We start from the raw sequence: 20,547 nt of genomic DNA, 5'->3' as shown, positions 1-20,547 counted from the left end.
AGGTTTCACACTTGAAAGACCGGAAATGAAAGGACTGGGTGGAGCATGAAGCGCCAGACTATGTGCGGATGTCATGTGGGAGCTCTGAAATGGCACAGGTTACTCCAGCTGGGCCGGACTGCGAAACTGAAGAGAGCTGTGTTGGATGTGGGCTGGGTCAGAACACAGGGAAGCTGAGAGAGGTGGGGCTGGCGATGGAGGAGCAGCCAGAGAGGTCCTGGCAGTGAGAAGGTCATGTCCTGCCTGGGGCTTTAGATACAGTATGAGTGGCTCTGCCTTGCTCTGGGCCAGTGCAGGTTGACCATGGTGTGACCAGGAAGAATTCGAGCTCAGATCATGACCTCAAACACACAGGTAAGGTGAAGGCTCCAGGGGCGGCATGGCAGTCCCAGCCTGGGGGCAAGGCCCACAGCAGCACGCTGGGGCAGACTTAGAGGGTGAGGCCCTGAGGCTCAGCTTCATGCCAGCAAGTTTCCTGGCAGGCCCACCAGTGGCCCCCTCTCCACTGTCACCCACCCCAGGTACCACATCAGGTCCACTTCACTGTTCTGAGCCTCTCCTGGGGAGTATGGCCCAGAGCAGGCTGGGAAGCTTCAGGTCAACTCCTTTATTTCCAAAGTCTGGCTGCGGAAGACAGTTTTCCATCCTGCCGTGTTGCCACTGGCTGTAACTAGGCTGCCCCTCCACCCCTACCAATGCCCTGGGGTGAGGTTGGGCATGGCACAGTCATCCTGGGACTTGGGCTTTTAATAGGAGGCTTAAGTGTGTCTGGGTAATTCCCAGCCTGAGCTGCTTCTCAGCTCTTTGTGACCCCAGCAGGGGCTTCCCCAGCGCCACCACCATGCTATTTGGAGATTCTGACCGAATCAGGTTAAAGGTCTGCTTTAGACAAGGAACCATTCAAAGATGCCTAAAAGGCTGATTTTAAACATGTGTGAACTTTTACACAATTTAGTTAATTGAGTTTGCTTAGCATCTGAGCAGACTTTTTCCGGTTTGGTTGTGAGACTGACATTTTCTGCTTGTCAAGATCTAGAACCTATCAAAATATTTCAGAAATTTTTAAAACTGTAGGAGACTGGGGATTTTGAAGGCAGAAATTAAGCTCAAAGACAATGCCCTGTCTGCCTGCGTTCGAGTCCTGTCTTCTGTCTTCAAAATAGGAAGCTTCTCCTGAGCTCTGTACCAATCCTCACAGGTGGATGTTTAAAATAACTGCAAACAGCTGAAAAGTAAAGAATAACTCCGCATGGTCTGTTTGCCTTCACTATTTCGGTTTTCTTCTAGTCTCTGGGCAGCTGGGCTTTGCAGCGAAGTCACTGGCACAACCCCGGTGGGGAGGAAATTTCAGTCTTTCAAGTTTCCCACATCATTACTTTTAAAGCAAAGGGAAGACAGTGTATTAGTAAGCTGGGCCTGGGCCTTTGGGAAGTGGTTGCAAGAATGAGGCCTGATGGGAAATGAAGATTGTCCTGAGAGCCATGGGGGGGTCTGAGCAGAGCCCACCCCGTTCTTTGCTTGGCTGTGTGTGGTCAGGAACTCTACTTACCCAAGAGCGGGGTGGAATGTAGCCTCCAGCTATGGAAGAGCTGGCACACCTGCTCTCTCCTACACCCCCCCTGCTCTCTCTCTCTCCTCTCCCTCCCTCCCTCTCTCCCTCTCCCTCCAGTGTGAGAATCAAGGACCAAAGACTTGTCTCAGAACACGTACTGCTTAGGAATTCCTCAGCTTGGGAATTTTTGAGATTTTAGGAAAAAATTTTACAGGCCCTGCTTCATTTCTTACCTTCTGAGCAGAGAAACGTTTCTTCATTCTCATTGTGCTTTGGAATCATCCAATGAGATTTAAAAAAAATGCTGACACCTGGGCCCCACCCCTGGGGATTTTGATTCAGTTGGTATGGGGTGGGGCCCAGGCAGCAGTCTTTTCTTTCTTTTTTATTTCCCCAGCTTTATTGAGATATAATGGACCTATAACATTGCGTACATTTAAGGTGTTCAATTGTTTCCGAACCAGGTTCGTTTGCCTGACGTGCAGTTAGCCAAATGGTGAGACACTGGGGTTTGTAGCAGAGAAAGGGTTTATTCACGAGGCAGCCAAATGAGGAGATGAGAACAAGTCTCAAATCTGCCTCCCTGAAGGCCAGGGGCTCGGGTGTTTATGGGATAAATGTCAAGGCGTGGGGAGCGTGGGGGAAGGTGGTAGGAGACAAGAAAAGTGAGGTCATTGTTTTGCGCAGGTGCAGCTAAGCTGTAGCTTCTTCATGGGACGCGTGCTCAGAAAACGTGGCCCTGGCATTTCTAAGGGTGGGGGTTTGGCTCCCTGAGGTCAAAAGGTCACTGATCAGATAGTCACGCATGCCCAGTTGGAGGGTCGGCAGTCTCAACCAGTCTTAATTGGCTTGAGCTGCGTAACAGCTGACTCCCAAGTTCCTGAAAAACAACTCAGGCAAACATCTCACTGTTTAGGCTACGTAATGCTTGAAGGACATGCAAGGTTTTGTAAAAACAATTGAAGTGAGCTTGATGAGTGAAGGTAGGTTACAGTTTCTTACTATTAAACAAGCTATAGTTTACTGGCTCCAACGGATGACCACCCTCTGTTTCATACTGTATTGTTTGACATGTTTATATATTGCAAAATGATTTGCATCTCAGCATTAGCTAATACCTGCAGCCAGTCACATAATTACTATTTGTGTTGAGAACATTTACAATTTACTCTCTTGGCAACATTCATGTACATAATACAGAATTATTAGCTAGAATCAACATGTTGTGCATTAGAGCCCCAGAACTGATTAACCTTATAACTGGAAATTTGTACACTTTGCCCAGTATCTCCCCATTTCCCCTCTCCACCACTGGCACTGGCACGGCTCGCCCCCTACTCCAGCCCCTGGTAACCACCACTCTACTGTTTCTCTGAATTCAGCTTCAAGTTGTCACAAAAGGCAAGATTTTCTTCTTTTTCCTGTCTGAATAGTATTACATTTTTTTTCTTTTCTTTCTCCTCTTTTATACTTTTCTCGTCAATGAATTCTAATGGGTGGCCAAATTCTGAAACTGCAGTAAAATCAAAGGTGTAGAACATGGCAGATCTTTGGTTCTGTGGGCGACTGGCCTGTCAGTTCTCCTCACCTGGCAGCCCTGGGGTGTCCTGGTTTCAGGACAGGTAAGGAACTGGAGTCAGAGAGGCTGGACTCAAATCCAGGCACTGTTGCTTCCTGGTATGTGGCTTTGGATCTTCCCTTATCAATCCAGGGTGTGTGTGTGTGTGTGTGTTTTGTGTATGTGATAGCAAGGGGCAGGGGGGTTGACAACAATGCCCACTTTAACTGAGCTATTGTGATGATTAATGAGATAATTCTTGTAAGTACTTAGCACAAGGCCATGAGCCCAGGAAGCACTTGATAAATGCTGGCCGTTATGTTTCTGGGGTCATTGCTTTGGGAGCAGCGAGGATCAAGGTCTTGCGGGCCCTGCAGCCCTCGGAGTTGGAAGAGAGAATGTGCCTTGGAGCTTTATGGAGCCTGAGACTCACTGTTAGCCTTTGCTGGGCTTGTTTCAGAGGCTGGAGCATGTTCTGCCCTCTCTGCTGGTAAGTTAGGGCTGTTCTTACTACCGGGGACCTGTCACCTCTCCCTCATAGCCACCCTCGGCATCCTCACCCCCATCCCAGGAGACACCTTGAAGCTCTTCTCCCTGCAGGCTTGTTCCCTCCCCTCCATGCCTCCTGTGACTCTCAGCTGAGGGCAGAAGGGTTGGGAGGATCAAAGAGCTCTTTTTTTGCTGAAAGCGTTTTCCTTACACTGTAATTTCCTTACACTGTAATGGTTCTGCCATTAGGAGAAGAAGAGAGAAATGATGATGGTAAAAGATCATTCTATCTCCTGGGAATGGAGGGAGGAGCTGGTCTGGCAGGGACCACAATTTGAGGGCCGAGCCCTAGGACACAGTTAGAAAGGGCCGAGCTTGGGTCTGCTCTCAGGTCTGTTTGACTCCAAAGCCCCTGATGTGCTCCAGGGTACCCTGTGGCTCCCAGATAGTTACCTCCCCTTGGGACAGTCTGAGCCCATTGACAGGACTGGTTAAAAATCCCCTGATCTCCTGCAGTTAATCTGGCCTCAGAGTTTTGCCCCTAAAAACTTCAGGGCAGAGAGGGCCTGCTTGGTCTGCTCTGGTCATCAGGACACGCTGCAGACCCTTGGCCATCCAACTGTGGCCTCTGGTAGGGATAGGATTTGTGGAAATAAATGAAGACCAACCACATGTGGAAAGCAAAGACTATTTATTCAGAGCTCGTTATAGCCAGGGAGTCAGCCACTATCACTGGTGTTTTGGCAGAGATGGAAGGGTAGGGGTGGGGGCAGGTGGTCCAGTTTGGTCCTTCCCATCCCTGGGGCTTATTCCGGGGGCACTATGGCTTCTCTGTATCCTGCCACTTGCTGTTTCAGTGAAGAAGGTTGTAACATTTGATGGTTTTTGTTTTGTTTTAACCACACACAGCTTTATAATTACCTCTCTGTGGGTTGACAGCTGTTACTAGCATCACCTTGGGTTCTCCTTGAGAATTTTTACATCCAGAAAGTGATCCAGCAACACTGTGGCTGGTGTCAGAAGCTGTTAACTAAACACAAGCTTTAAAAAGTCACCAGATTTTGTAAACACAGCCGAGCTTGGGTCTGCTCTCAGGTCTCCTGTCCCTTCCAAAGGAGAAAAGAAAAGCTAGATAAATAATTTTCATGAAGGAAGTTTGTTTTCCAGGGTCTTTATTTCCCTTCTGTCTCATCCACTGGTTTTTTACCACTTGGGACACTAGCAGTAAAGTGTAAGAGCTGTTTCCAGAATGAGGTTTTGTCTGTAACTGCTGGAAGCTTCACCTGGAAGCCCATTTCGGGGGGTCATGGTGATGAAGGACAAATTATTTTCTTAATGCCAGGGGCAGTTTTATACGTGTGGTGGGGGGAGGGGGGGAGGGTGCAGAGAGGGGATTATTATTTTTTAAATTCTCTTGGAAGTTTTGAGCTTCCATCCAAGCTATTTTAAGAGGAATGGCTAAAATTATAACTGGACTTTGGATATGAAAAATAATTTCCTATTTGTAAAATCTGAGGAAAACTGAGAATTTCTTCCAAAGTAGATTGTGAGATCTTTTTCTAGGGCTGATTCCCTGGAATAATCTAAATCCTGCTGCAGTAGGTGTTAGAACCAAGGCTGGCCAGGGGCCGGGGGCTTGTTCTGCCACTGGCTGGCAATGTGTCTTGGGAGCAAAACATTTGACATCTCTCAGCCTGCCTTTTTTTCTCACACGTAAAAGACATTGGAAAAAATACTTGCTTTGTTCATCTCATAGGAGTTTTTTTTCCCAAAGAGCTAATGAAACAATATAGATAATTGTACTTTGAAAAAGGAGAGTGTTACACACAAAGAAAAAGTATAATTATGATTAACTCTAGCCTTATCGCAATAAAACCTGCTATTCCCAAGGCACTGCATTCCTACCAGCTGACAGACAAATCACTTAGGACTCAACATGGGAATAAATGGGAGATTCAGAAGCTTAATTTGCTTTTTTCCTCTTTGGTATGTTTGACATATGTAGTTGTGATTGCTAGCAAAATGTTTTAAAGTCTTTTCAGTTTGAAAGACATGGAATTCTTCAAAGAAGCAAGTCAATTCTAGCTCAATATGACAGCTGTTTTTAACTTTCTTCAAGATCAAAGCACAGATCTAGAAGGAAGGGGAAATGGTTCTGAGTTCTTCAACAGAATCTTAGTGCAGCGATGGCAGAAGTGAATGCTATGAGCAGAGATAGTGCAGGGATTACCAACTCAGCTCCCCGAAATGCCTCAAAAAGTTGGTTTAGAAAAGACAGGTTTGCTGACGTCTTGCAGATGGCAGGATAAGTAGGTTGGCATTGTCATCGCTGCTTTATAGATGAAGAAACGCCCATGAAAGCCAGGTCACAGGGTGCGGGGATGGAGGTGTCAGCGTAACCATCAGGAGCGGGAGGAACTCTGGCTCGCATGGTGATGCTCGCTTTCACCACACTCCTCCTCCTTTCTGCTCTTGCTCATGTTCATCTTTTTCCCTCCAATTCAGACCCATCAGGTTTGTCTAGGGGCATTGCCTGAGTCCTTTTAGCGCCATCATTCCAGCCAGATTGTTGACTTGGGTGCCAAACGTCAAGGGTGTCTGAGATGACTGCATTCGGAACCCAGGCTAACAGTTCCATCCATGCAAAGCCCACAGGCTACCCGTGAAGTTACTTTCTGAAGTCCATGAGTGTAATCAAGCCAACAGGGTCCAGGGTCCTCCATAAAACTGAATTAGACTCCTGAGTGAATGAACTGTTTGCTCCCCTCCATGTGCAGTGCATCCTTAATTACATTTCATCAAAATGTCTGGATGGATTGATGGAACTTTATTTAAATTTCAGGTAGTTATGGGGAGTAAACCATAGCGCAGTATAACATATCCTGTTAATACAGGCTCAGAACACATTGACTTTATGGCAGTTCAACAGACTTCGAAGTGGGGCTACTTAAAAATATATTACCTTTGAAAAGCTTTGCTTTGGCAGATAGAGTGGGTGTTGGCAGCCTGTACGCAGTCAACCAGATGATCAATTGACAAACATGTCTACACTTAATAATTCATGGCACCAGCTCCCCTGATACATGCAAAGCACTGGTTTATTTTAGAAAAAAGAGAATATATTTCTCAAAATCCCTTTCATTCATGTTGTAGGGTTTATGAGGCAAGTCTCATCAAATGTAAGCTCTTCACAATGAAAGAAAAGTCTCTTTGGTCTGGCTGCCTGCATTTTCTATCAACATGGATAATTTTAGGTTTGGAACTGGGTATAGCATAGGACGTGAGGACAGAAAATAGTTGCCGCTTACAGTAAACAGCCACGCAGACCCACGCTGCGGAGGGAAGTTGCGTTTCATTTTGAAGATTGTATTTATATTTGCAAAAAGCTATCACAGTTCCACCAGAATATTATATTTGCTTTTTTACTCCATGAATCCTTTTGCTGGAACTAGAAAATTGTGTTTTCCCTGGGGCAGAGCCATTTGCTCTGTTACTAACGTGCTAAGTAAAGAGCTGGCTGAGCTCTTCTGTCTCCGCAGCTCTGGGCTCTCGTGGGTGTGGAGGATGCCTGTGCGGCCCGGAAGGGGGTCGGCCCCAGTAAGAATATGGGTATAATGTGCACCCCTTAAATTAATCTCCTATGGTGGGCTCCCTTTATCTTTATATCCAATGCTCCTTCTTGGTTCCTAACTGTGAAGGAAAAGTATAGACTCATGAGTTTTTAATGGGTTGGTTCCACTGGCTTAATTAATGAAAAAAGATAAAACAAAACAGAAAACCCTGCTCTCCCTTCCCCTGGAGCACACACTGCTTGCTTCCTGAACAGGCCCACACCTCGTACCCCCACTGCTGGCGTAACTGTGGAGGGAGCCTGGCCAGCTCCGTCTCAAGCAAGTTTCCTGCAGCTGGCTGTTCCCCCACACTGATCTCTGCCCGGCCCTGCCCTGCCTGGGCGGCTAAACTCCCTCCCATTTCCTGCAGCCCAGGCGGTTCCCAGGGTCCACCCACCCGTCCTGCTGCTCCCCGAGTCTGCTCTGAGCATTAGTGCAGCTACCCAGCAAACGCGAGCTTGCAACTGGGTGCGTCCAGACATTTCCCAATAGAGGGGTAGGTCGTGGCCCCTCTTGGCAGTTTGATCCACTGTTCCTTGGGTGCCTGGAAGAGATTGTCCCTGTCACCCTTATTTAAACAACTGGACAGGTCAAGATGGGATTCATTTACTTGGAGCCGCGGTCTATCCCTGGGGGTGGTAGCTTAGTCCTCAGGGCCCAGTTTAACATGTGATCTGTTTCAACAAGAAAGGCCTTGAAGTCTATAATTTCTCCAAACTTAAAAAATCAGCTTTGCAGCCGATTTGGAGGATTGCCCCTTAGCAGTGCCCCGTGGGTGAGAATTCTTGTCTTTTGACAACCCACCGAGCCTGCGCTGAAACACCCAATTACTGCAAATTCTTTTCTAAATAGAAAGCACTGCACAGCCTCCAGTGGAAAAATTCCAAAATCTGCAGCAAATTATCTACTCATTGGCAGAAGCAGGTTTTTGGCATGAAGGACTCTTCTTCACTTCAATTTCAACTCCAGCAGAAGTTCTGCAGATGACGTGGGAATAAAGTTGGCTGAGAAGCCCCTGGGGGAGACTGGGGTGCGTGTGTGCGCGCGCACTTCAGCCCCCATGGGGTGCAGAGAATAGGCTGCCTTGTTTGGGAGGTTTGGAATAGGCTGCCTTGTTTGGGAGGTTTGGTTGAACACACTCAGCCTGAGAGACATGTGGATGTGTAGGGCAGAGCATTTGAGACGCGTCTCTGAGACACGCTTAGCCAGAGAGGCAGCAGGGCTGCACTGATGGGCTGGAAGCTTTGCTTTTAGGGCTTTGGAGCCGAGCTTGGGAAGGAGAAGGAGGGTGGGTGAAGCTGTGTGTCTTAATTCCAGCATGGCTTCTTAATCTCTGGAGCAATCAGCTTCTAAACAGAGCTCATAATGGGCACTTGAATGCTGTGCCACTAGTTAACCTTAAAAAAACAAAGCTTTCCAACCATTTGTATAAGTACGTATGCTTTCGGCAATTGGAAGGATGGAATAGTCAAGGGCCATGAAATGTACAAAAAAAAAAAAAAAAAAGTAACGAAAAACAACAGATTTTAGTGCCAGGCACACCTGTTCACATGTTGCTCTGTTCTCTTCCTAGCTGTGTGACCTCAGGCAAGGACCTTGGGGGGTGAGGGGGGGGGCTGCTTTGGTTTTCTTATCTGCAAAACTGAGAGAATGCTATCTGCTTCATTCACTGTTGAGAGAATAAAATGGTTTCCCAGAACTAACCCAGGTAAAATTCCTGGCTCATCAAGCATGCAATAAATACATTTTCCCTCTAAATTAAGGCCAGCACTTGAAGGATTAGAGTCATTGTGGGGTCCAAAGTTATAGTTAATCTTTGAACCCCAAGGCAAACCAGGATCCAGGACTGCAAATAGCGAGTTTAGAATTGAGCAGACTCTCTGGGCAGTGCCCCTTCCAGGGCTTTCCAAGACAGCTCAGGAGGAGTTCGGTTGGCTCACTCTCTCTGGGGCTGCTTGATGCTTGGCTGTCATCCTTTGCCTTCTGGGGTGACTGGCATCAGAGTGACTCAGTTGGCCAGCCCGTCAGGCCACTTCCTTCTGCTGGGGCTTGTCCTGGGCGTGGCCAGCGCTGGCCTCCCGCTGCAGCCCGTGGCCCAGCACGCAGAGCTCGGGGGGCGGTGCACCCCTGCTGCTGCCCTTCAGCTCTGGGGCACAGGGGTTCTTCCATGGCTCTGTGTCCTTGGGGCTGTCCTCACTGCTGCTGCAGAGAGAAAGGACAGGGGCCAATCAAACCATCTTCTGTTTTTCCTTCTGTCCCCCCTGCCCCCTTTTCCATTTGGTTTCTCTCTGGCTCTCCCATCTGTGTCACCCACAGACCCAGTGGACCCCTGGTGCCTGGCCTCTGCATTTCCACATCAGCTTTGCCAGCTGGCACTGTCCTTGTGCTTGCCCTCTGTGGCTGGGTACCGTGGGAGCCAAGTTTCTGGCATTTAATCTGACAGGTTGAGTCCTGTTCATTCCTGGGATGCCCAGATCCTGCTGCTCTGAACAAAGCATCCCCCTCAGGAACTCAGGAGCCTGGGCTTTATTTTGGTTTTGGTTTTAAAGCATTTCTTATTTAATAAAAGGCTAGGCTTAGCTAGTTGAATTAAAAACAACACCAACAATAACAGCAAAAACAAAACCAAGAAACCCCTGCTTTCTCAGCTGCCACCCTTTTCCTGAATGCAGTAAAAATAATGGCTTGTCCTAGACCTGGCACTTGGCTAGAAAGGTGCTTCCCAGCTGCTGAGCACCATGGTGAGAGGGGCTCTGAACAGAGAGGGGCACCCAGTGTGCTCTGAGAGTGCAGAATGGAGGGTGGGCACAGCACGGAGCAAGCCTCAGCCCAAGGGAGACCAGCTCAGAGAAGCACACCAGCTATGGGCGGCCAGGCTGGCCTCACAGCGACCACGTGGAGGGTGGAGTCTGGTTGTCTGGGTTCACGTCGTGGCCTTTCCACTTACCAGCTGTGTGACCTGTAGCACATTGATTAATCTCTCTGATTTTCAGTTTCCTTCTTTGTAAAAGGGAGATAGTAATAGCATTCATCTCACAGGACACTCGAAGGTGTCAATATTGGATGAAGCATGTAAAACTCTAACCAGCACATGATAGATGTTCAATAAGTGGTCAGCTGTCCCTGGTGCTGTTTTGTAGCATGAATAGGAAGCCACACCTGCAAGGGACCTGAGGGATGACCCTGTCTTACGGCAGGTTGGCACCTGAGGCTCAGAGTCTCTCCAGCAGTCACCCCAGGGCCAGGGCCGCACCCACTCTCCACATGCACCAGAAGCCCTTCTCTCTGCCCATGACAGCACCTTCTTGACTGTATTATGACTGTGCCCAGCTCTGCATGTTTAGGCTTTACTGGGATGTCCAACCAGTGGTGGACAAGTTTGAGTTTGGATTCTAACAGGATCAAGGTGGCAGAATTGGGGGGTGAGGACTAACACTGGCCTACATACATGATTTTCAGGTAGTGAGGAGCCCACCTGGTTCCTTAGAGCCATCTCATCCACGTCAGCCTCTGGCCCCAACATAAGTTCCTGCAGGACCTTGTGATTTGGGGGCCACAGCTCCTTTCTTATTTCCTTCTTCTCCCTGTGCCCCGTTTGAGCAGGGGAAGGCATGTGCAGGATATACTTCACAACCCTTTGCTGCTCCAGATTGGAGGGGCTGGCAGGCATGGAGGGGTGCCCAGAGGACAGGCTGTGGTGTGCAACATTAGTGGAAGCTGACACCAAGGTCTGATACATGGTTTGGTCCTAGTACCGTCTTTCCCAGCCCCAACCACGTCCCATGTCTGCATGGGGCTCAGGCCAGGTCAATTTTCCAGTTGCCATATGGCTGTGGTTCCGCCTGTTCCCAAGCAGCCCAGGTGGCCTGATCCAGGAAATGGGGTGGGGGGCTTAGGGAGCCCCTGCCTGGCTGGTCCAGTCCTGGCAAAGACTAAAAGCACCACATCTAGGGCAGCAAGTCCAGGCACCTGAGAGCTGGGTAGAGACTTGTTCCTCCACCAGGAGATTCAACACGTCAGTAACAGCTGAAGCTCAGTAACTGAGCTCCCTGGGGAAGCCTCCAAGGACTGTGCCCAGGCCCAGGGCCCCAAGATTGGGAAGATATCACCATCATCATTTTTTCTAAGAAAGGGGTTGGTGCCTAGCACAGCAGTGACTGGAAGGAAACCAACACCAGACACAGGTCTGCTCATCCTGCAGGCCGGCCTCAGCTGCACAATAGGATGGGTGTGGCCGTCCCTGCAAGTCTCTGCTCCAGGAAACAGTCTGTTCTGAGCAGTTTCTGGCTCTCTGGCACTGGTTTTTTGTCTTGTGGTAAGATTTTGGGGGAGTCATGCTCAGTTTCCTGGTGTTATTCATTCCCACATGCAGGAGGGCAGAAAGAATGCTTGTCATCTACAGAGCAGCAAATGCCCAGTGCTCTTCCATCTTCTGCTCCCAGATGCCAACTTAACAGGACTGGGTCGGGGGTTGGGGGTTGGGTCTGGGGAACGAGCTTTTCCCTATCACAGCCATCACGTGCTCACAGCCTCACAGTCTGGAACAGCTTAGAGGCGTGGTCCGACAGGAGACAGGGGAATGGGTGTGAGTCACTCTGTGACCTTCCACATGACCTCGGGAAGGCTCCTGTTCATGATCCCCACCTCTTTCAAGCTACAAGTCTTCCCTACCCCATCCCTCTGAATATTGAGATTCAGGACATAAAATAACCTTTTAGGCTTCCCTATGCTGAGGAGAAGCCTGAGAGAATGGCATTATTTTCTCCTTGAACAATTTTATGTTACTTTATTATTGCTCCTGCTGTTTTAAAATGTTAGTGTTTTTAATTAATGCCATTTTATTGTCCCCGTTCTCTCAAGCTCTTCTCCTGAAGGGCACAGTTTTAGAAATCTAATAACTGAGTAAGTGGCTAGTGTGAGGAATAATGCATTAACATTTATAGATATTCTCAGGTGAAAGGCACTGTGCTGTAGGAAGCTCATTTTAGATTTAAGAAAAGAGCAACGTTACATTAAGATTTTTGCAAAAATAATCAATATTTCATTTCTTGCAAGTGGCTGGGGAAGTTTATATAACTGTAATAATGCACAACTTTCCTGAGATAATATCTTTATTTAAAATTGACTGCCAAGGACTTGGTAAAAAATTACCATTTACGCCTCAACAGACTGTGAGGTCTGTAACACGTAACGCTCTGGCAGAAGTTAACTTCTGATTCACACAAGTGTGGGCGGTGCGAGGAGAGCTGGGCCTGGCATGGGTTGAGTTTTGTCTGATCTGATATCAAGACACATTGATAGAGTTCCTCTTTAATGAACCTCAGATTTACATTGTTTTCCCCACATCACAATTCAGGAAAAGATGCCTTTCCCTGTATACTCTGTAAAAGAACCACTTCAGCACACGAGTCCTCTCCACGCCCAGGCAGTGCCCATGCTTTGAGTCACGCCCCACTGCAGCCGCATGTCCAGGCCTGCCTGCAAGGCTGGGCCAAGGACAGGCGAGCCAGCTGCCCTTCATGGGAAAGGCACAATTCACGGGCCTGGCCACCCTTCTGCCTGGGTTCTGGTGTTCAGAGTTCATGAACAGTCTTGTTCTTACTCTCCACACCTCTGAAGGGGAAGATGGGGAAGAGACTAGACTTGAGGAGGTCCTCAGGGGTCTGGGGAAGCAAAACTTTTATATCCAATACCTCTAGGACCAGCTGTTCTCAAGGTGTGTCCCCAGGGTACCCTCCCAGATCCTTTCGAGGGGAGGGTCATTTATGTGGTCAAAATTATTTTCATAAGAATACTAAGATACTATGGGCCTTTTTTCATTCTTTCATGAATGTGAAGTAGAGTTTTCCAGTCTACACGATTGTGTGATATCACAACAGATTAACTGTGGACAAAGATCTGAGAGTCCAGCTGTCTTTCTGTGAAGCCACACAGTAAAGAGATTTGCAAAAATATAACAGTGCCACTCTTTTCACTAAATTGTTGTTGTGGAAAATATAGCCAAGTTTCCATTAGAATATATTATTTATGTTAACATGGAATAGGATCATTTTTGGTTTTTTAAATTAATAAATATTTTAAACATCTCTCAATTTTAAATTGTTATATAGTAAAAAGTGATAGATGCACGGAGACAAAAGCTCCTTGGTAGGGTGGGTCTTAAAAATTCTGAAGGATTTAAGGAACTCCTGGGACCAAAAAGTTTGAGCACCTCCCACCAAGATGCTGGTCTGTTGCCATAAGCCAGAAAAGGCAGAAATCAGGCTGCTGGTTGGGGTGACAGTGACTCAACCTTGGGAAGCAAGTCACTTTATCTCAGTCTCTCCACCTATAAAACAAGGGGCTTGTGTGGTTAGACTAACTAGATTGTTTTAAACTTTATTTTTAATACAGCAGAGCCTCATTCAGTGATATCTTTCTCGGGCTCCTGAAATGTGCAACAGATGAAAGACAGTTGCTCAAGGCTGGGGGTTGGGGGAGGGGGGACATCCCTAGACCCCTTTTCCAGATGCTCTTTTCTTGGAGCGCAGTTTGAAAACCACTGACCCAGATGATCTAAGGGCTCATCAGCTCTATTCCAATAACCACAGGGCTGTAGCCCGAGGACTGGCCTTACCTGCTCTGGCCAAGCTGGGATTCACAAGTGTTGCTGGTGGCGCCCGTGGCAGGCAGGTGAAGGCAGACACCCGGCCGGCGGTCAGAAGCCGTCCTTCTGATGAAAGGCTGAGGGTTGAGGGAGCACAGAGCTGTCCCTCGCTGGGAGTCCGCCCTCAGTCGTGGCCCTGAGCTGCTCCTCCAGAAACCCGCCATGAGGGTCCCACGAGGGATGGCAGCTTCCGGTGGCAGCGATGGTGGGGTAAGTGGGTGTGCTGTTGAGAATGGCGATTTAGCTTCAAACAGAAAGGAGGTGGCTGGACAGAAAATAGAACATGTGTTCCCAGATGCTTTGGCTGTGGCTGCTTGACTGTCTTCAGAATCTCTGGTTTCCTTGGGCCCCTGACTGGGAGACACTGGGGGAGATGGGGAAGGGCCAGAAGCAGGGGAACTGGCTTCTGTGCACTGAGAAGGGGGGCTGGAGGACTTGTGCTGAGGGGGTGGGCTTGCCGAGGGAGGACTGGGCAGCTTGTGCTGGGGGGGAGGGGAGGCTCGTTTCTTAACTGATGGGGGACTTAGCACCCTGGGGCTCACTGGAGGGCTGAGTGGTGGGCTGGGGGACCCATGCACACAGGGGACACTTGTCTGGGCAGGTCTGTGAGAGGAAGGCAGGCTTGAGTGCCTCTTGTCCACTCTGGGTGTCCAGTGAGCCCTTGTGGGAGAGGCTTTCCTGACCAGCGCGGGGCTTCTGTCTTGGTTCTGCCTTGGGGCCTCAGGAGAATGTGGCCCTCGCCCTGGTCTGGCCAGGCTGGGCTCTGAGACCCTGTTCTGCCCAGATGTGTGGCTGGAGCGGTGCCAGTGCACGGCCTTCTGGGGACGCCTGGAGAGGCTTGTGGCCCTGTCCACTCGTTCCTGACTCTGAGCCCTGCCGCCCTGCGCGTCTGGGTTTCCAGTGGTTGCTGTCGGGTGGCTGAGGTCCAAGGCCAGCTTTCCGGGGCTGCAGCCGCCCTTACTGCTCCTTGGCTCTGCGCTGCGGGCCCTGGTGAGGGTGGCAGCATTCTTGCTGGGCAGCAGGTCAGCAGGGCTCATGGAGGCTCTTAGCTTTGGGGAAGCCCACATTCTCTGGGCAGGGCCAGCTCCTCCCAGCCCTGGCACGTGGGTACCTTCAAGGGAGCTCTCCACTAGCTTGCTGCTTTCTGGGGGCTCCAGAGAAGTAAACGATTTGTCCATCAGGATTTCCAGAGGAGGTGGAGGGAGATGCTCTGGGTTGTCCTCTGTCTCACAGTTGAGGTCCTCACTCTTGGATGCTTCTGCTGTAAGCAGAGGGGGAAAAATGGGAGCAAATCCAGAGAGATTTTCTCCCATCCGGAGAGAATCTCCACCAGCTGCTGGAGAAATTCTGAACTTTGGATACAAAGGGGCAAGCCCTCTGTAAATAGGGAATCTGGGAGGCATGGCGGGGACCCCCCACTTCCTGAGGCAGGGGCTCGGCCCAGAGTCCTTGGAATCCCCCAGCGTCCTCGGACTGTCTGTGGGACTGAAAGTTTCGATGAGTTTCTTGACTGATGTTCTGGTGGGACAGCTGCTGATGTTCCAGTCCCTGGCCCTGGGGGCCTCACTGGCCCTCTCACCTGATGGGATGACATTTGGAAGCCCCTCAGCTTTTCCCTGCCGGGGCTGTTCGCCCTCAGGGCGGGGATGGCATTTCTGCAAGATGCTCCTGTCCTGACTTGGCAAAATGCTGAAGTTCTTGGTGAGGGACGCCTTCAGCCTGCTGATGGTGGTGCTCGGGGTATCCCTGTAGTAGTTGTCGGGCCTCGGCACCGCCGCTCTGGGCTGTAGAACCTGCTCCTTGCTCTGCCCCTGCCGTCCTGTGCCCAGGGTGTAAAACGCATCCAGCCTCTGGCTGAGGTCTCTCTGGACCCTCCGCAGCTCCTGGAGGGTGGGGTCCTCCTTGTGGCTTTTAAGACACCCCTCTGACTGGGACCTCCTCTGCCTCGAGGGGGCCCTCCTGCTGCCACTGGCTGTGCTAGGTCTCGGGGGGACCGTGGTCCTCTCCTCTTCCTCAGTCCAGTCCTGGTGCTCAGAGGGCACAGGGACAAACTTAATCCTTTCACTGATTGCTGCCTTCATCTTCAGAATCATTTCCTGGGCCTGGGGGCTCCTAAGCCTCCTGGGGTGTGGCTGCAGTGGGCTTTCGGCACCAGCAGGTGATGACTGTGGCCTTGGATGAGAAGCGTTTTCCTGCCGCGCACGTGGACTCACATAACTCTCTTCATCTTCCTCCTCTGGGCTGCTGTCCTCACCTTCACTGAGGGATGGAGTATCCATCAACCCAGAGCCTTTTGATAAATGGGCTTCCCTGGAGATTCCAATCCCCAGGGAATCACACAGGGTACCGTGGTCCAGCCCCCAAGCCCTGGAGGTGGTATTTTCCCGGCCTGTGTTAGAAGGCCAGGGGCTCCCTGATCCACCCTGTGCTGCTGGCTGAACCTTGGCTGTAGGAGGCCTTGAGAGTGGGCAGTCCTGGGGTCTGTCTGAACCCATCTGGAATGGACTTTGCTGCCAAGTGTGTCCCGACAGCCTGGCCTCCACTGTGGGTGAACCCACGGGCTTCCACTCTGCAGGCTCTGGCACTAAGTCCCAGTTGGCTTGCTTGCCCGGCTTGTCCGCCAGCTGCACAAACTCACTGTCAGCACCAATACCACTGTCCTCAGAGCACAAGGGTAGACCCTGCACTTCAGGGTTGCTGTGGCCGCTCGCCAAGCTCTCCAGTTGCCCCAGAGCCCTTTGGAGGCGCTCATCCACAGCCCTCTTCATGCTCAGCCTAGTCCCCAGGTGGCTTGCAGTGGCCTGGAGGTAGCGGCTGGAGCCTTCCAGGAGGCTGCCAGTGAGCGAGGCCACCGTGCCGCTGAGCACCTGCAGCTTGCTGACTGTGTACTGCAGAAGCTGCTGCAGGAGATCTGGCTGCTCCTGAGGCTCTCCTTTCCTCAACGGCCAAGCCAGATCCTCTCTAACTTCCTGGAGAAGCACTTCTCCATCCTTGGATATCTCCCCCAAGAGCTGGTTGACCTCATCAAAGCACAGCAAGAGGAAGCTGACCATGGGCTGCAGCAGCTCCTGGGTCTGGGTGGCGCGATGGGTAATGCTCAGCATTGCTTCATATTTGGAGAGGCAGGAGTGCAGATAGGTGTAAGCGTGCTGGTGGGCCCTCACCAGGGGCTCGGGGAAGTCTACTTTGTCCTCAGACTCACGGGCAGAAAGGATAGTTTGGCCGTAGAGGCCCTGTTTGCCCGACCTGTGACATTTTGTCCTCTTTTCCCATTTGGAGGTCTCCTGGGTATTCCTTTCTTCACTCTCTTCCCCAGAAGAGGCTGCTGCCTGTGACTCGTGGGAGCTCTGTCTCTTGAATGGAATGTCTGTAGCCAGGTAGCTTTGTGGTTTGGTCAGCTGGGATGGGGAGGTTTTGGTTTCTGCAATCAGTCCTTCCATAGCTTTCCTTTCGCCTGAAGTGGGATCTCTGGTGAGCTGACCAAGGCTTTCAGCCTCGCTTTGGGTCCACCTGGGACTTGGCAGCTCTTCTGTTGGCCTCTGTCCTCGGGACAAGCCCCCTCCAGAGTCATAGCAGGTGGAGCTCTGAACCAGCAAAGGGAGGGAGCAACTTTCACTGGCCCCCTGATGTCCTGGCAGAATTGCTTTGGGCTTTTTAAAAAACTGGATGCCACTCTTAGCAACGCTGTTAACAATATCACTGTGGGAAGGTGTACATCCCATGATGTCAGCTTGTAGTCATCTCCCACCTGCAACCCTCACAGTATTCAGAGAATCATATTTGAAATAGGAACAAAAGGCAATCTTACTAGTCCATCCAGACAATTTCCAGGCCAGAATCCTTTGAGGTCCAAGATGCAATGTCCTGAACCTGGAGCCAGCGTCTTTGCTTCTTTGGCCCCATAGTGCAGATGTAGTGGTGCCGCCGTTCTGCTGCTGTTCTAAGTTTTGAACCCTTTGCTGCTAGTGAGCAACAGGGCAATTCTAAAGGACTTCAGTCTCGTGGATTACGGGCCTGCATATTGCTCGTGTCCTAACAGATGTGCATGGCGAGTGGAACTTTAAGCCTATTAGGTTAATCATGCCCTAGCCAGTCAGCACTCACAGCGTGTTCTAATATAGAACTTCTCAGCGTTTGCTATCTTGGGAAGCGGATTATTCTTGCACGTGCTTCTGCTTTTAATTCTGTTCAGACGCCTGCCATGTGAAACCTAGAGAAATGAGCTCTAATTGCAAAAGGCTCTGAAAGAGACACATTGGTGGAGGAGAAGTGAGGGCTCGCTGAATGCAGGCCCTGGCAGAGAAGTGACCTTCACAGGTTAATAAGGGCAGATCAGCTGAGTGTGCTCCAGCCTGCTGTTATCCGGGAGACCCCCAAACACGCAACAGATGGGGGTTGAAGTGACACATTGTTGTTTGTGTGGCATGTAAGAATACCGCAACTCTAGATCTGGAGAATGTCTTTAAATAAGACAGGGAATAAAGAAGGGGAGGTGGCTTTCCTTTACACTAGAAAAGAGAGTTAGGTCACAGGGAGGTGTGGAGGGGAAAGCAGAAAAACTCACCTCCATGTAAAGCTCAAGGCCGGTCAGCATGGACCGCAGGGGCCCAGGGAGGTAATGCTCTCACAGGGAGAGGATTTTTATTAAACCTTTCTCGTAGGAAAATAAGCTAAAACTGGGCAGCAGAGAGCCATTAGGAGTAGAACGTAAGGGGAAAGTGTATTTTTCAAGCACAGCTTCTCCTCAGTCTGAGTCTGGTGCTCCTGCCCACGGCTAAGGTAGCAACTGCCCATTTAAAAACTCCTTTGAAACTTCTTTGCTGTCAGTGCAGTCTAGAGCAGGGGTTTGGAGTAGGGAGCCTTGGGTTTAAATACTGACTCCGCCTCCTTTTAGTTGGGGGGACTTCCACGAGTTAGTTAAGTTCCCTGAGGCAGAACTCATCTTTGAAATGGGGATATTGGTACCTACTTCAGGGAGCTGTTGTGAGGATTCAGTCAATTAACACTAGGTAAGTGCTTGGCGCAGTGCCTGGCAAGTGGTAGGTACTGAAAAAAAATCCTTATTCCTTTCCCCCTGGCATCTTAGCCACTTATAACAATAAAAGTCATAAGAAAAATTCATTAGTTTTGTCCAGGACCAAGCCCTAATCATTTCCTAAATTGTCTGGAAATAACAGCCTACTAGTTGGCTTAGAGCCCTAGATTGGGTTTTTGCTCTTCTGGGTCTGTGCATTCTGTTCACAAAAAACTGCTACCTCAGGGTTTTTCTAAGGTCTCATTGTGTCATTTCTCTGCTCTTAAACATGCAACAATTCCCACTAACTGCAAGTGGAAGAGGGGCTTTTGTTTAACCATTTCTCATTTTGGGCTATTTAGCTTGTTGGCAATTTTTCATTTTACTAATAGGAAAAATATTGCACTGAGCATCTAAGTGAAGTTGCTGAAAATGGGTTGTGTTCTGGCTTTATAGTTTTCATTTTCTCTTACCGAGTCGCCACCAGCCAAGAAGAATAACCCTGTGTTAGGGCTTAGGGATCCATCCTCTGCTGGGAGCAAGCTGGAGACTGGTGACCAGGGCTGTGCGGAGCCTGGTGCCTATCGCAGCCCGATGCCCCAGAGTGCATAATTAATCAAGTTCTCTGATCTGTTTATTTGAAACGGGACTCCTGGGAAACACCAAGCTGACTCAGTGCCTGGCGGGGAACTGCGTTAGGCATCAAAAAGTTGTTTCATTTGTCACAGGGCTGAGCTAGGCCAGTAAACAAGCATGCCATGTGGAAAGATCTTCCATCTAACAGGATGCAAAGCTCATCTGAAGAGTTCTTTGTGTAAGTTCTTCTCCTTTTGGGATTTGGGCCCCTGCTTGAATCATCTTTGTGAAAATTTTTGATCGAAGTGGATAAAATTATTTCCAAACCAATGATCAAAATAAAAGTATTGCCTGGAGGATCAGCTGTCAGATAGCTCTGCGCCTTCTGGACTGGTTTTCTTGACTATTCCAAATAATTTAGGGAGCTCTTTATTCTTGCCTCTCATTTTTCATTAAGACTCACTTTTATTTTCTTTTCATATTGGTGTTGCTTCAGATTTTTTTAAAAAGAGAAGAATTGCTTTGAGTGGGAATGTAAAATGACCCAACTACTTTGGAAAACTGTTTAACAGTTACACATACCCCCATCTTCTGACCCATCAATTGTACTCTTAAGGATTTACCCAAGAGTATGGAGTGTGTAGGTCCACAAAAGGGACTGGTGCAAGAATATTCATATTAGCTTTATTCATAACAGACTCAGATTGGAAACAATCCAAATTTTCTGTCAGTAGGGACATAAATAAATTTGGCATGGTTGTCCAGTGAAACACAATTCCCTGCTCTAGATGTGAGATGAACAGGCAACAGGCAAGCAACTTCTGTGGTGAGTTGGCAGGGAAAGCGAGCTAATGGTTGTGTTCCGGGCACTGTGTTAGGCATTTTGCATGTATCATTTCCCTAGCTTGCCTCCCCTGCTTTGTTGTGGAGAACCATTAACCATCATTAAAAAATGAGTCAGGCTACTGTTAAGTAGCTTAGAGCAATCCATCCAGAGTTGCTCATGCGATAGGCAATTCTATCAGAAACCAGGGCGTGACATCAGGTATCTGCTCTAAATGGCTCCTGATTTGATGATCATATTAGAAACCCCTGTTTGTT

The 20,547-nt window shown here is 49.3% G+C and overlaps 2 protein-coding genes across 2 annotated transcripts in view; one reads left to right on the top strand and one right to left on the bottom strand.

The window, feature by feature from the left end:
- The first annotated feature begins 149 nt into the window (after positions 1-149).
- Positions 150-20,547, top strand: part of CLIP4 (CAP-Gly domain containing linker protein family member 4) — a 100,233-nt gene continuing 79,835 nt past the window's right edge. The window contains exon 1 of the mRNA XM_010991279.3: positions 150-354. The gene's annotated coding sequence lies outside the window, so the exon portion shown is untranslated. The remainder of the gene's footprint in view (positions 355-20,547) is intronic.
- On the bottom strand, positions 9,235-17,578 carry PCARE (photoreceptor cilium actin regulator). Its single transcript, XM_010991284.3, has 2 exons — positions 13,827-17,578; positions 9,235-9,412 (listed from the first exon to the last, which is right to left on the bottom strand). The coding sequence occupies exons 1-2, from the start codon at positions 17,576-17,578 to the stop codon at positions 9,235-9,237; spliced, it is 3,930 nt and encodes a 1,309-aa protein (XP_010989586.2).

Source organism: Camelus dromedarius, chromosome 15 (genome assembly GCF_036321535.1).
Source record: "Camelus dromedarius isolate mCamDro1 chromosome 15, mCamDro1.pat, whole genome shotgun sequence".
Taxonomy (NCBI): domain Eukaryota; kingdom Metazoa; phylum Chordata; class Mammalia; order Artiodactyla; family Camelidae; genus Camelus; species Camelus dromedarius.
This window is presented reverse-complemented; position numbering and strand designations above follow the sequence as displayed.